This window comes from Alosa pseudoharengus, unplaced genomic scaffold (assembly GCF_046254945.1).
Source record: "Alosa pseudoharengus isolate Yale_2024_CS ecotype anadromous, Long Island Sound unplaced genomic scaffold, YU_APseudo_1.1 YU_APseudo_1.1_scf_5, whole genome shotgun sequence".
In the NCBI taxonomy this organism is placed as follows: Eukaryota; Metazoa; Chordata; class Actinopteri; order Clupeiformes; family Clupeidae; genus Alosa; species Alosa pseudoharengus.
Window position 1 is genome coordinate 19,056,461 of NW_027468837.1, and position 16,314 is coordinate 19,072,774.

Here is a 16,314-nt window from a genome sequence, read left to right on the forward strand (position 1 = left end):
GTCCTGTCCAGTGATATCACAGGGACACCAACTACGGCTGGATGCGTGGCTGCCTCTGATCACAGTGGCCTACTGTGCTAGTTGTGTGTGTAGAAGGGGATCAGGACATACTGGAGTCCACAGAGAAGACAGGAGAGAAAGGGAGAGAGAGAGAGAAGTAGAGGGAGAGTGACAGAAGGAAAGAGGAAAGGGAGAGAGCGAGAGGGAGACCGAGGCAGAGTAAGAGTGACTGAGAGCCTGTCCTTCCTCCCGTTGGCCTGGAGCCCATCTCTCCATGGTGATCAGTCTTCGGTTGTTCCGTGGGTGCCAGCTGTCAGCCCCCCACCCTCCCCCTCCCCCAAACCAACCCCTCCACCTCTCAGTCCTTGCGCTGCCCACTGATGAGAAGTAGCAGCCATGTTTTATAATCAATCCGCGACCTAATAGGTCACGAATGGCCGCATGAGGCTTGCCAATAGTGTTTTGGGTGGGGAAAGGGATGCCTTATGACTGTATCTGGCCACCTTCACTGCCGCCGCCACCACTGTCACTGGAGCCCAACCACGGTTGGTAATGTTAATTGACACAACGCTAATTAGCCCTGGCCGTTGACTCCTGGCCACAGCCGATTGAACGCTACAAGTCTGCTTCCCCCAGCCAATTTTTTTTCTGTGTACTTGCTAGGCCCTCTGCATTAATTACAGTAAAAAAACACTTAACAAGACATGTAGGGAAGGAGAATATGAGAAGGAGTGTGTGTGTGTGTGTGTGAAGGAGAGAGAGTGTGTGTGTTAGAGACAGAGAGTGATTGGGAGAGAGGGAGAGAAGCGGAGAAAGTGAAAGAAAAAGAGAGTGGGAATGGGTACTTTTTCATGAGCGCGTAAACAGCTCAAGTTTAATGGTTATGTCTGAAGAAGTACTTCAGAGGGAGACTTTCACCCCCCAAAAAGTATTTGATACAAATGGTCTTTAATTAATCTTGCACACATGACCGAGTGTGTTTAAAAAGATCTGCCGGAGAGAGGACCGGGGTTGTTGTAGATTGCCTGAAAATGAATTAATCTTCATTTCTTCCTCTAAGTACTTTGCCTTTGAGGAAAAAAAGGAGAATAAACAACATGCGTTAACTTGAAGTTTACTCTTGTGAAACGTGGAAGTGCAAAGTATGGAAATATTGTGGAAAAAAATGAAAATAAAAAATCTTCCCGTCCTCACTGCTGTGGAATATTACTCATTTTCCTCTTTACTGTTTACTTGTTAATTTTGCATGATTGTGTCTTACATACATACATATTTCAGAACAGTTCTGCTCTGTATTTATCTTATCTCTCCATTGGTTAAAAGACATACGGGAAGAGGTATTTTAGGATTGTAGGCTGAATCACTGGCTTTGCTTTTTCTCCTTTAAATGTCATACATGCCATTGCCATTTAGCGTCAAAGCCTGCTTAGGCTCAGAGGTCCAAGGAATCATCATTGTTACTGAAGTTGGGAGGAAAAATAGGCTACAGTGAAATACTCATGTTTATGATGTGTCCAACAGCGTGAGGAAACAGCAAATATCCGACAGTGCTGCACCGAGATTTTGCTGTTATTTTTTTAGATTCATAAGCTTTTTCAAAGGCCAGAAGACCTTTAAAAATAAAATAATGTGGCAGCTAATTCTAAATCTGTAAAATTCCATGGTCCACTAAAAAAAGTGTGATGTTTGTAAAAAGGATACACCCCACACTGCAGTCAAATGTTACTATTGGTCAGAACACCTGTTTAGTGTTCTGGCTTGAATGATGTTGGTCCTGTTAATAGGACAGATGTTGATTTGGAATGAATGTGACAGAACTGAGAGGAGAGTTACCATCTGTAGTTAGGAGTGGCCAAAAAGCCAGTCAGAGTGATGGGTAGAGAGATAAAGGCATTTTATTAGCGCTTGAATAAGATCAAGCAAACAACGTCCAACACAAAAAGCAAACGCTGAAAAATCGTTATAAAAATGCTTATACTTTCCGGCTAGGCTCTATCCACCTATTCCTCAAATTTACTGCCATTCCTATTTTCATCTTTCATCCATTCTGTTAACATATACAGTAACTTAGTGCAGTCAGTCGGGTTACCTGAATATTCTTCCATTTATATTACTTTCAAAATGTTGACAATTCAGCACTCAATAAATATATTTCACATACGGTAAGTTTACTTTTACATGGCTTAGGATGTGTGAGACACTGTCTTTTCCTCAGACTACCATATGAAACCACTTCAATCAGTACAACGCAGCTTCGGCCAGAAATAGAAAACCGAATTCCAGAATGTCTGAAGTGTCTTAGTGACATCCATTGTTGGCTCACAAATAAGGTGGACATAGTAAAGGACAAATCTCAGCAGTCTATCACTAGGCCTCTAACGCAGAGGACAATATACAGCAAACTCAGGGTCAAACAATTTTCACATGCAGACAAAGACAATACAGGTAAATATATAGGAATGTGGCCAGCACCATTCACAACAAAAAGGGCTACACACAACAATCACTTAACAAACATGTCACAAGACAGACCCTGAAACAAAAATACAACACTCCTTACTAAATAACATTTATGCAAATACAAACATCCTAGAGACTTAGCCTGCACATCAACTCCATCAAAAAAGAAATGTGCGTGTGCGTGCATGACATTGTTCTTGGGCGGTCACATCACCACTGTCACAGCAGTTTGTAAATATCATATTTGCTGCACCAATGTTCTGTACGAGAAAATAGTGGACATGAAAGTAACGCTAGACAACTTCCAAATGACGGTGACAGTATTGTCGTAAAAGCTTTGTGCTGCTTTCTCTATGGACTGTACCTTGTATTTTTACACACACATTGCAAGATTTTAGATGACTGTGCTGTTGCCTCTGTGATGTAGAAACCAGGTCACTTGTTCTGTACCAATGCAACATAGTTTGTATTTTTAGACAAAGTAGTGTTGAAATTCCACCAAAGCCTGAAGTGATACAATAGGTTAAATACCTAGAGGTGAAAAAAAAGATTACCTCCTGACTCTTAAGTCTGCTGCCCTTGAGGTTGTGACATTTTAGCTACACTAAATGGTGTGTGTGTTTGTGTGTGTATGATTTTTTACTGTGTGGAAGGTTTCCCAAAGACCATTAATCACCATCTCTCCCAACGCGCACTCGCCCTGCGACGGAGCCCTGGCACTTATCAGCTCCTCTACTCTCTGTCTCACGTGCTGTTTGTTTGAAGTATTAGGAACCGTTGCTGCGACGCATCAAATTAATTGATTAATACTTTTATCCAATTAGCACGCTCGCATGCAATTAATCAGCTGGCCTGCCCCGGACCTGTGCGGCTGGGCCTCGCACACACTGTGCCCGTGATGCATCGCCAACCGCCTCCCATTCCCAGCGCACCTGACTGGGTCACCTGTGGATGCCATTGCTCTCAGCCTAGGTGTATTGTTGGGACTCCTGCTGAGAATGGCTCATACCCCAGGAAACAAAAAGAGAGGATTTATTCTGTAGATAACACATGCAAATCTGTTTCTTGATGTGGTATTCAGCTACAATGTATGGCATGGTTAAGCTAAAGAAAATGGACTGGTAAAAGTTTGATATGCCAAGCACTATTGTTTCATATTTCCTGATCTCTTTAGAAGCTTCTCACATAGTATTACATTCCAGTAGTATTTGGAAGGCTGTTTAAGCTTCCATTGAATGCAGATGCATTAACCTCTTAAAGAGTTGTCAGTTTACATACAGTGCCTTGCCATACATTATGAAGTGCAGTTTCTTCCACAACATTATCACCAGTGCCACAGTACTAACATTTAAACCAGCCATCTTCAAATTTGGCCAAAGCTTGTTGATCATTGAACTCAATAGCCAATCAAATACAACCTTCCCCTCCACGCTCCTGAGGCCTTGTTGATTAGCTGGAATTGTTTCCTATTTGCAGAACCAGCGAGCTGTACTATGAAGCAAGGTAACTGGCTAACCTGGGCATAACCACTGATCTCTAAAAGAACACTGCACTGAGCAGCTATTGTTTCTAAAGTGACGTGTTGTTTGGAGATCAGTGGTTACTCCTGAAGTTACCTGGGTAAACCATTAACCTTGCTTCGTAGTATACCCCTCAGGACTGTGCCCAGACACATTATTTTGAGCACACACACAGGCAGCTCAAGGGGCATGAGGAAACTTTCACTGAGCTCAATAAAAAGTGGATTTTCTGTCAAACCCCTGCACCTTTGATTGGGCAGTCACAATCACAAACTCTGCCACTAATATGGTATGTGTCCTCTTTTCTGTTACAGGGGGGAAAATAATCTTGGTCCTACCAAAGCCTCATGGATGTCACTCATTTGCGGAAACACCCTCAAGAAGGCCTGAAGAAGGAAAGGGAGGTGTGGATCAAGGCTCCTCAAAGACTTCAAAACAGCAGGCCTCAACAGATGTATTTGTTCCAGATGCAGCATACATTTCATGCCTCTTTCATGCACTTTGCATGCATTTCATTATTCTAATTGAGAACAAAACAACTATTTGAGCAAGAGAGATCAACATCAAAGCCACAGCGACAATCTGTAATTCTCTGTTGATGCTTGCATAGGGACATACAGAGGATGTTTCTGAGAAAGGATATTTACTTATCCTGAAAGTACTGCGATTCCTCTGAAATGGATATTAGGCACATTTCTTTCAGGCTGTGGAAATAAAAAAAAATCCTTTCTGACATTTAATTGTATTTACTGACAAATTGACATATTTTTGATTTCTCAGGGAGAGAGAAGTGACAGTCGGTCCATTTTTCTTCTTTAAGCAGAGAGAAGACGTGATTTAAAATAACATTAGTAAAAACAGCAAACTGAGAACATGCCTTGTTTTTGTGGCTCTCTGAACATAAAACAATGTTTCTTACTTCATAATGCTTTGTGTTATCCACTTCCTCAGTATAGTTTATGAACCACATTTCAGTTCGTCGATAAGTTCTGAGAAAATGTTAATGGAGGGCAGACAAGAAGACTAAACACTGAGAGGAAACTGTGGCGCAAGTAAACTTCACATCGAAAAACAGATTATTTTTGCACACATTTCCTCTTCTGAACTTTATCAATATGCACCAAAAGCTGTAAACAAGATGAGAAGAAATCTCCAGGAACTATAGCATAAAGGGAATATTTTTTCGCTCACTGACTTTGGATCTTGCTGGGGTTAGCGGTGGGTCCTCGGAGACCTCTCCCTCGTCTTGCCTGAGGTGTCTCTCGCCCCCACCACATGTAGACCCGACATGGCTCCCTGTTGGAGGCAAGGGGCCTCTCTGCTGCTAATGACTCTTTGGCTTGTGCATTGCTTCAGCTGGGGACAAGCCGAGACATTAAGGACTAGCAATGTGCTAACTGGGCCGGGGTCCAGGGACCAGGCCGCCATGTCCCACGAGCGGGTGAAGAGAGGATGGGTGTGGAACCAATTTTTCGTGGTGGAGGAGTACACGGGAACAGAACCTCTGTATGTGGGGAAGGTAATGTGCTTTTCACCTTGTTTTCCTCCAAAAAATCTTTTGTCTGAAAATGACCTGAGGCAACAGAGACTAGAGGCTGGGGATTGAGAGAGAGATTGTTATTACTGATAGTGATGTGTCTAGATTACTGTCTAGACACATTAGTGTCAAGGAAATACATGCGGCAAGATTGAACTGAATGCAAATCTACCGTGCATGATATAACATGATTTACGTACTACCAGCAGGAAAATAGATTCAGGCGACACGTATGTGTCAGCATAGCCTTGGTTAGCTCAGATGATCTTCAAATGTAGCCCTAGAACCCCCCACACACACACACACACACTTGCATTAACTTCCCGTGTTCCACCACTGTTAGAGAGTACTAGTCCTCCTGGAGTGGGCCTGAGCTAAGACCAGCACAGGAGGAGAGACACGTTTGGGAGTGATTCATTGCAGGGAGAGAGCGCGTAGCGGGACGATGGGAGCGGGTGTTTAAATGGGACTGCGTGGTGGGGGGTGGGGGGTAGAGGTTGGGGGGGGGGAGAGAGAGAGATGATTTTATTAATAAAATTACAGAGAGTTATTGCACCCCATGAAGCCAGGGCACGAGCCAACACTATTAATAGAGCCTGCTGGTGTTGCTGGACTCATCCATCGCTGAGGGTATCAAAGGCTTTAATTAGGACAATATAGGATTAAATACGATCGCCATGCCTTTTATCAGCAGTGGCCATTTAGAACAGGTTCTTTTTTTCCCCTCCTTTGGTTCCCTCCAACTCAGCAAAGATGCCAAGACTGCCCCGGCCATTAATTCAGCAATGAAATATGATTTTCCCTAAATGGTCACTCACCGTGCAATAAACTGGCAGCTTTGTTCAACACATTTGGATAATGAATTTTCATGCCCTTTTAGCCGACCTGCTGACCCCCCGTTCCTATCCTCAAATGTTTATTTGTTCTCGCAAGAGGACAAAGCTTTAATAATGAAAAATTGTAGGCCTGCCAGCAGACCCCCCTCCTTCCACAATTTTAGCTGATTTCAAGTTATTGTTGTTATTGTTTTCATAACTAGCCCAATATAGTCCAATAACTTCTCACACATGTGGGGAGCATTCACATAAACTACAAAGAACCCATTTAGCGCCTTGGTTAATATGCAAGACATTCTCTCTGAAATTGTAGCTGCCTGACAACTTGTGTGTGTGTGTGTGTGTGTGTGTTTAGCATGTGTATGTATTTGTGTGCTGTGATGCATTCCTTGTTCTGCCCCCGCCCCCCCAGCCTTTCTCTCCACTGACCACCCCACACACACACACACACACATATCCACACTCACAACCACACACACCCACCCACACACACACACACGCCGCATCCCCCTCCGTAGTGAGCTCTGGTTATTCTTCACCCTCCTCTCCATCGACCTCTTTCTGTCACAGTGTACATTGCCAGTTTCCAAAATGCTGCACAGCCAGATAGTGTACTGTAATACAAAACAGGTGTTTTGACCACTTTCCTTCCCCTCAAATTTTTATACATTTTTTTTATTTTAATGTCCTTGAGGACATAGGTTTGTTTGTTACCTGACTTCATGATAGAGAATGGTTGGGTGAGGGGTTTGTTGCAGGGTAGTGTTTAGGACCTTGTGTTATTCATCTTTTTTTCACATTATTTCTAAGAATCCTTGAAAATGGGTTTGCTTAGCTACAGAAGAGGAGATCTGAACAGACACAGCTGAATAGTAGCACCTTATAGTGGTAAAGGAGTTAGGTATATATAAGGCCAGCTGAACGCTACAGAGATAAGTGAATTGGAGTTTGTTTGCGAATCCCAATGGTTCAGACTTGTAGACAGAGAGTTTCAAAGACCTTCTGCAGTCTATAGGGGTAGATTAGCGGCTATGTGTATATATATTGCATGTTCGCATTCACTGATGCTTTTGATTAGTTGTGACAGAATCAATGAAAATGTCAGTTAAGCTACTTAGTCAGGGTTGAATGATGTAATTTTTTTTTTCTTTACCTGTCTGGAGTTGTTATACAGCTAACGGGAAATAGGTGGTACTTTTGCCTAGTTTGGCTTTTGTTTTTATCTTTTCACTCTCAGTGTGCTTAATAAATAATGGACTGTCATTTGTGTTATATTTTCGGCTACTTCCACTGGTTGACAGACTGGAGCTGAGCACTTGAAATGACTGCCGTATTTAATGCTATTCAAAACACATTTATACAAAAACAAACTCATAAGGAGAGACATCTGTATCAACAAACAATTAGACTTATCTTGCTTTCAGTAAAGGGGTTTTGATGTCTTTGATGTAAGTAATACGTAATGGCAGAGCAATAAATAAAGCCTGTGCTTTGCATTCATCATAGCTGGAATAGTGCCACAGTCAGATGTATCAAGATGATATAGAGGTCGGTGTATTTGCCTAAAGTATTGTGGTTTAAATCAATGAACAACTCTGAAGCTTAACTGTGTATGTTATGTGGACTATTAATGGTATACTGTATGTATATAGCTGACTCAGACTCAGCCCATTAATATCGCTAACTAACAGTAAATCACTCAGTCGTAATGGAGACCTTTTCTCCCTTCCTGGTTTGGCAGAGTGCAATTTGTGACTGACTACCCAGTATGTTGCTGTGCTTATTTAAGACTGAAAGGGAGATGGAGGCAGATGTCCTTCATAGTGGGTGTCCAGGCCAGAGAGTGGGCAGTAAGCTGTGCTCTCACCCGGTCAGGCTGATGACCCGGGAGAGGGAGGTCGTCCCCGGTCATGCAGCAGTCTCCCACCACAGGCAATGGTGCACTGCCATGTGCTGTAGTTGTACGCAAGTGCGCCCACACACACACACACACACACACACACACACACACACACACACACACACACACACACACACACACACACACACACACACACACACACACATTTTTTATGGGTCCCATATCCCATCTTCTGCATCCCTGTGTTTATCAGTGCCAAGTGTGTGTGTCTTCCCCAGAAGACTGATTTTCTCTTTAAAGTGGGGTCTGCCCGTCTCGCAGCGCGGCTGGTGAACTCCCCATCAAAGGGAGGATATCAGTCTGTCTCTGATATCACCATTGACGGACAGCTTGATGGTTTAAGTTCCCTTGGCCTTGGCCCTGCCACTGGGGAACGAAAATAAAGCAAGGCAAAAGAAAACAAAGCAAAAATCAATTCCGAGACTGCCTTTTATGACACATCGGTTTGAGCAATTTGACACAGCAAACAAATTATTACTGCTGATTAGCCTTGCTGAAATCCTCATTGTTTTGTTGCAAGAAATCTATTAGCAGCCAGGCTGCTGGATGGTTAGAAATGGCAAAGGCGCAGTCGTGTCTGGGGCTGCAGCTTAGCAGGGGGAGCCCTCACTTTGACCTTTGGTTTGATGTCCACAGCTAACACAAGGCCCAGTTACACCAGGGAGGAGTGAGTGATGTTTGGACAATTGGCCCTTAAGGAAGATGTTATCTGTTCTGGGTCGTAATTGCAAGGATGGAAGCATACTGACAAAATGTTCTGTCTATGTGTGGGTTTGTTAATGCATGTTCTTTAAACAACTGGAAAAAAAATCATTGTACAAATTTTCTTGCTCCTCTGTTTTTGTAGTTAATCTTGGTACCAAGAATACACTCGTCATTTCATAGGGATAAAAATTGCAGTTAGTGTTTTGAAATTATTTTGGTTCAAACTCTAAGAAACAATCACGACCAAGAACGGGCTTTTGTTTTATCGTGGTAGCACGTCTTGAGATATTGCTCTTCACACTGGCTGGTGGAGGATTTTTTTATATATTGGCACTGAAATATTGATACCCATGCCCCCCAAAAGTGTATATTTTCTGAGTGCTCATTTTATTTGACTCGGGGAGGATTCAAAATGAAAAGGGGAAAAAATGCCATGCGTGGGGCAGGGCTGCATTATTCCCTTCCGTTTTACGACAAATACTTAATGAAAATCCCCAAGGGGGTGATCGAATCCTGTATTTAATTAAGGGTTTATAAAATATTAACAGAGGAGCCCACCACCCCCCACCCCACCCCCTTGAGTCCACGGCTGTTTGGATGATGGGCTGTGCCTGCACTTTTGAATGATAATGGGAGACAAAGGAGTGGAGGACAAGAGACTAAAATGGGTGATGGAGCCAAAGGCTGTAAGGGGAGAAGGCTGTGAGAGAATGTCTTCCAATCACATTAGTGGGGAGTTTTGGCAGATTTATGGCGGAGGGGATGTTTAAGTTCACTCTCCCCCTCTTGTTCAGACCTACCTTTAGCAGCCTCCGAGAAGAATTTGATCTGATAATTTGAAGCCCTTTTCAGAGAAGGGCATGACATGCTGAAATGTGCAAATTACCTGGCGTGCTGCAGTGCAGTCTGCACTTCTGCCTTAAGAGAGAGGTGATGGTGTTTGGTACCTCTATGCTTTTAACAGAACCTTTGGTACCTCTGTACCTTTCACGGAAACTTCTTTTCTTGTTGCTTCAGAATGCTTCCTTGATGAGTCCAATAGTCGTTTGTGTTAATAATGAATGGGTTAGTCTCTGGAGATTTTTGGAAATGCGCCGTATTATCAAACTTAAATTACTGTACATCATCAGGCCAGTAGTGACTAGTGCAGTTTCAATGCCTTTCTGTGTAATTTCCCAATTTCATGTGACGGAATGTTAACATTTTTGATAATTTAGTTTCATAGCTTAGCTTTCTGGTGCCGTTTCACACAAGTTCTCACCTACTCAGTGTCAGACACTGCCGTGAAACATCTTAATATTTGAGTGTTGGTTATTTTTTTGTAGTGGGGCTCAACCTGGGAAAACCTGTGGGCACCCCACACATACACACACACACACACACACACACACACACACACACACACACTCATAGCAAGTGTCACTCACTGGTGTCTCTGACCACCCGCAGATCCACTCCGACTCTGACAACGGCGAGGGCATGATCAAGTACACCATCTCAGGCGAGGGCGCCGGGACCATCTTCATCATCGACGAGATCACAGGCGACATCCACGCCACGCAGAAGCTGGACCGCGAGGAGAAGGCCTACTACACACTCCGCGCCCAGGCCCGCGACCGCTACTCCAGCGCGCCGCTCGAGCCCGAGTCCGAGTTCGTCATCAAGGTCCAGGACATCAACGACAGCGAGCCCAAGTTCCTGGAGGGGCCTTACATCGGAAGTGTTGCAGAGTTGTCACCTATAGGTGAGAAAGCGAATTGCACAGACAAGGCTCTCAGACCTGTCATTGGGGTAGTTGTGGGGCCTTCTTGATTGATTATTAATGCTTCATTCATCAACTGTCACCTGCTGGCAGCTCTCGTTAATCATCTCCCACAAATAGCAGTATAAATATGTATCGATCTTGACCTAGTTATCAAGACAAGATGATACGTTTTAATGACGATTCCACTAATTGCTGAAATTGTAATTGCAGAAACCTGCTTGTGTACATGCGTGCGTGTGTGTGTGTGTGTGTGAGAGAGAGAGCAAGCCTGTTTGCAAATGCTTTAAGAGTGTGCACTCCATGCAATGGCTCGAACACTCTGTCACAGCGAGCCACCTGATTGGAATTAATTCCTGCTTCCTCAGCATGTTCATGTTCAGGACTGGGGGGCTTGTAGAGTGTGCAGAGGCAAGAAAGAGAGGGCTAGAGTGAGAGACGAAAGAGAGAGAGAGAGAGAGAGAGAGAGAGAGAGAGAGAGAGAGAGAAGGAGGGCAAACTGCGAAACACTCCGACCCTCCCTCCGTCCTCCTCCTGCAGTCCTCATTCACTTACCTCTCTGTCAAATTACACATTAAATGAGTGTGTGCTTCATGTTTTATACATCGGACAGAGTGCCGGCTCTAATGAGATAACAGTACTGCTTAGTCAAGCATTTCCCCCGTTTGTTTTCGCCTCATATTTGCTCTCCTGTAGAACAACTGCTAATGGCGTCAGTTTTAGCGTGCAGGTGATAAGGTCACCAGCCTTCCATCAAAGCCAGACAAAGTGACAAGAGACAGTCAATACCTCTCAGCCCTGACACCAGGCTGGGGCCCCAGCAGTAGGGTTGCTCAGATGAAGCTCACTGTAAATACTGGCTAAGTGGCTTTGAGCTGTTTTCCAGTGCTGTGATCCTGGAAAGATATACATGATCCTTTTTTTATCCTATTTTTTTAAGAAGGAAAAAAGATTGCACTGAGGTGATTGATTAGAGCTTTTTTGTTATTTTTCATTGAGCTGTCAAATGTGATGGCGATATTGTTTGCTAGGTCTGTCCACCATTGCAGTGTCATCATAACACACATTTGCAGTCACTAAGCATGGGAAAGTCTGAGTTCATGACGGAGGTACCATAATACCTGGGATGGGAGGTCCTGTGGAGTTGTGTGCCAGTTAATAGAAGAAAAGTGAAAGGTAGCGATCTGAGGAAAAATGAGATGTAATCGGAGAGGGTGCCCATGCATGATCACTGTGCTGTTTTATTACCTTTGTGCAATAATAATAAAAAAGTAATCAGGAACAAGCCCCCAGCATATTCATTTTCACTTAACGTTCCAATCATGCTCACTCACTCGCTCATTCATTTGCTGGCCAGTCGCTGCTGGTGGCTTTCAAAATACAAAGTCCGCGACCAACAAGCATTTGTTTTGCCATTAATCAAAGCATTTGGGGTCGTTCAGTCACGGTTAACTCAATGAAGACTACCACCAAAGCCAGCCAGAGGAGTTGCATGCAGGGAGCTTATTCAACACATTCCCCCCTTAGAGACACCCAGTAATAAAATCCATGTAGTAAATTACATTTCTCCGCCATGGGCAAATGGATGTACCGAACACCATGAAAGTCGGCCATGTTGGGGCTATTGGATCCACAGCTGAATATTTTACAGTATTGCATGTGGAACAAGCACACATCTCAATGTGTTCATGTTTTGAACAGTATTGTTGAAGCTTTGTATAATGATAAATCAGACCATGAAAAATACTTAAAATGAGCTGCATATGATGTAGAATGGGAAATGATGCAATCAGTTGGTCATGTGAAATCCTTTTAATGTGGCGGAAGCGCCACATTCATGTTCTTGTTAAGTGGGTCAGGGCTTTATATCTGTTTGGTGCCGCATCTTCTGCTAGAGATTTGGTCATATGGACAATTTGACTACGCCAACACATTCATCATGATCCCATGCAGTGGCCTTGTATTCAGATTTTCAGATATTTGTGAGATATCTTACGATATAATCTCCTTCTTAAAGCAACACCAACAAGTTTTTTGTACCTTAAAATAATGTTTCCAAAATCATTTCAGCGGTTCATCAACTCGTAACAGGGTGAATGGCATTTCTGCATTCGCTTCGCGGCCCTCTATCGGCTATAACTGCACTATGTAAGCTTGCCAGATCGGGTAGCGGATCTGTAGTTTGATGGAATGACTTGCTTCTGATGTCTCAATGCATCATACAGTACTTTCATAAAATCTTGTAACATACTCTACCGTGTCTGTGGACATCGTTATTTGCAAACCCTGTGCTGGATAAACAAATAGAGTGGGTGCGACCGAGAAAAAGTGTTTTAGTGTTGTCTTAAACATGCATTGTGAATACTGCAAAAGATATCAGTCAATAAGTTTTACATAAACATATTTGAACTGCACAGTCACTGCGGCTACACTTGACCTGCTGACCCCTATCAGCTACTATATATACAGTCAAAATGGAAAACCTTTCTCACTCATGGTGTTTCACTCTCAGTCAGGATTTTTTGTTGGTTTCTGTCACAAAAGGTGCAACTAGAATATTTCACTTAAAATCTACAAAATGTATTCATTTAGGCTAAGTTATCAATTCTGGTCGTCTGTTAAGGTCATAGATGTAGGCAGCTTTCTTTCTGGCAAGCATGGCTGTTGTTGTCCAGATGATTCTTTAAACCCTCTTCACTATTAATTTCATGTCATAGAGGTATACAGTAGAACCTCATTTGGACTTGGGCTGTGAAAAAGAGTGTCCATGAAGTGGATTAATATTCTGTACTATATGTATAAGCAACTATCTTGTTAATCTGTCTAAATGTCAGCCAATAAACTGACAAGACGAACCTTACGGTTTCCATTCAGCCCATTCACATATGCATTCAAGAACATTTGGGTCAGGAATATGCACATCTTTGTGTGTTTCCTTCCACTGTGTTATGTGAAAAATGGACATCCTGAACAGTTGTGAGATCAAAACGTAAGGTTGTCAGGGAATTTACAAAAAACATGCAGGTAGAAATGCAACAAATGTGAATATATGCGAATAAATAGTTTTCATCAACTTTAATCATGTTGTACCATATGCAAATTGAGAGTTAATTCAACCCCCTCTAGCAAATCAAATTTGTATGCACATTAGAAGATTGAGGGCCAGATGTACTAACGCTTTTGCGTCCACTTCAGGCGTATTTGTTTCGCAACGTGCGTGTAAAATCATTGCGAGGTATGTACAAACAGGCCGCAAAGATGTTAAAGCGCAAACTGCCTGTCGCGGGTGCTGAAAAGGGCACATTGCGTTTTTCGTGTCATGCATATGCATTCATGGGAGGATCCAGAGGAAAGTGGGAGTTTAGTGTAAAGAGATGGGAGGGGAAGCGTAAATAGTGCCTAATTATGTATTCCGTGGTATGTACAAAGACTGCTCATGAAAGCGCACGTCTATTTTGCGCCTAAATACTTCCGTCTTGTAAATGCAGGTGTTAATCCAAATTGCAGTTCAATGCGTCAATAAGAGAACCTTTCAAAGACAACAGAATCGCTATTTAGAAGACCAGTTTTTTAGTAGTTTTTAGGTTGCTTTTGATAGTAGTAGTACTATCAAAAGCAACCTTAACTTTCGTTGGCCTTTCAAATGTCTTATACTTTCACTTTCACGTCATTAACTTAAACTTTCCTACTTGTTAGATTTGACCAATCTTCCATAGCCTATGTGCACAAGTAGTTTAAGTAGAACTACTGATCTTCATTATCTCTCTGCTTTTTGACATCTTATCATGTATTTCATGATCGCTAAACGTTGGCATCAGTTAACTTCATTCAACTGCGTTTGTATGTAGGCTCGGCCATTCAGTTGTGGACGTTCGTAAAAAGCGTTTATGGGCGGAGAAAGGCGCAGTTTACACTAAGGATTGAACTATTGATAAATACGACGGAAACTTGGGTCTGAAAGCGTTCGCAATCTGCGGTTTGTCCATGACGCTGATAACGCTACGTTCGCAAATGTACGAACATCTGGCCCTCAATGTGCATTTTAAGTGTTTGCAGTCAGGATTTCTCATACGAATAGTTCAAATGTGCATTAAAAAGTCGAATGGAACCCCAGTGCTCCGTATGGTTAGAGTGAAGAAAATAGTGAAGAAGACGTTTTACTCAAAGCTACATTCGCCGTGGGGAGAGACATAATACCCAACAGGAGGTGAGTGTTTGGCTCAGGTGACACTGCAAAAAGCAATAACCAACACAACATACTGTACACAACAACCTGATGTACTACTGTAAGTGTAAGTTACAGTAAGCGTACATTCCAAAGGTGTTGTGTTTAAGGTTACTTGGAGTTGAAAGGCATGTATTGTAACAGCAGATGTTCATCATCAAATGAGCAAATGCCAAGTATATGCCTTTCCTCTCCTTCAGTATATTATTTACATAAGGTTCGACACTCAAACACATCCTGAGAGAAAAAGCAAAGAAACATTGCACTGATGTGTCTAAGTAACGTTATGATATATAAGATATATAATACATGATAAAAGATAAAGTCAGTTGGTCATGTGAAATCCTTTTAATGTCACAGAGTTAGAACCTCATTTTGACCAGGGCTGTTAAAAAGAGTGCCCATGAAGTGGATTAAAATGCTGCACAATATACTTGTTAATCTGTCTAAATGTCAGCCAGTAGACTGACAAGAAAAGCAAAAGGCCCCGCAAGGACATAGGTGACAAATGCTCCACGACAATAAGTGAGATTTTAGGGACTTTGTTTTGCGTGAAGCCCAACAAAGTCCCTTAACTATTCTAAAATCACTGTCACCTACAACCTCCTTTTACTGTACACACCTCTAACAGCCATCTGATTTCATTGACTGACACCGGTGTCTACAAATATTCACAATATTCTACAAATATTCACATTCTGCCATGTTTGGCATTTTCTGAAGAGATGCACTGTAGTTTACTTTTAATATCACATCTGAATGGATTGGTCATGGTGAAGCAGTTACCCAAGATCTAGTGTGTTGCTCATCATACAATCTAGGCCAGGTTTACAAGTCTTTATGCCATTGGGGGGGTGTTTCAAAGGACTACTCCAACAGTCTTTTCAGTGCTGTCAGAGGAAAAAAACATGATGTTTTTCCACGTGCATACAGGGCATTTTGTGCAAAAATGTGCAAAGGGCTGTGGATGATGTGTGCAAGAACTGAGAGCAAAGACAGTGCCCTTTATCCAACTGCCTGCATTCTCTCTGTATCCACACAGTTATATAAAGCGAGGAGTGTTTTGTACTGCAGCTGACAAAGGCACAATCACCCTTCCACATGGCAATTGATGGACTACAAAGAGACAGATACTGCATAAACCTCATGTGTGGCATTGCATTTTTAAACCAACAGTGTTGCTACAGTATAGCCTGACTAACACTAGAGCGCTTCTCAAATCTCAATTGAGATTGGGAATGAGTCTGGGGACCCTTCACTGACTTAGATAGATAGATAGATAGATAGATAGATAGATAGAAAGATAGATAGATAGATACTTTATTGATCCCAAAGGGGAAATTCAAGG

At 42.6% G+C, this 16,314-nt stretch overlaps 1 protein-coding gene across 1 annotated transcript in view; it reads left to right on the forward strand.

The window, feature by feature from the left end:
- cdh22 (cadherin 22) overlaps positions 1 to 16,314 on the forward strand; it is a 125,767-nt gene that overhangs the window by 56,803 nt on the left and 52,650 nt on the right. Inside the window, exons 3-4 of the mRNA XM_076267344.1 lie at positions 4,295 to 5,499; positions 10,429 to 10,723. Coding sequence (XP_076123459.1) covers positions 5,269 to 5,499; positions 10,429 to 10,723 — 526 coding nt within the window. The 5' untranslated portion in view covers positions 4,295 to 5,268. The remainder of the gene's footprint in view (positions 1 to 4,294; positions 5,500 to 10,428; positions 10,724 to 16,314) is intronic.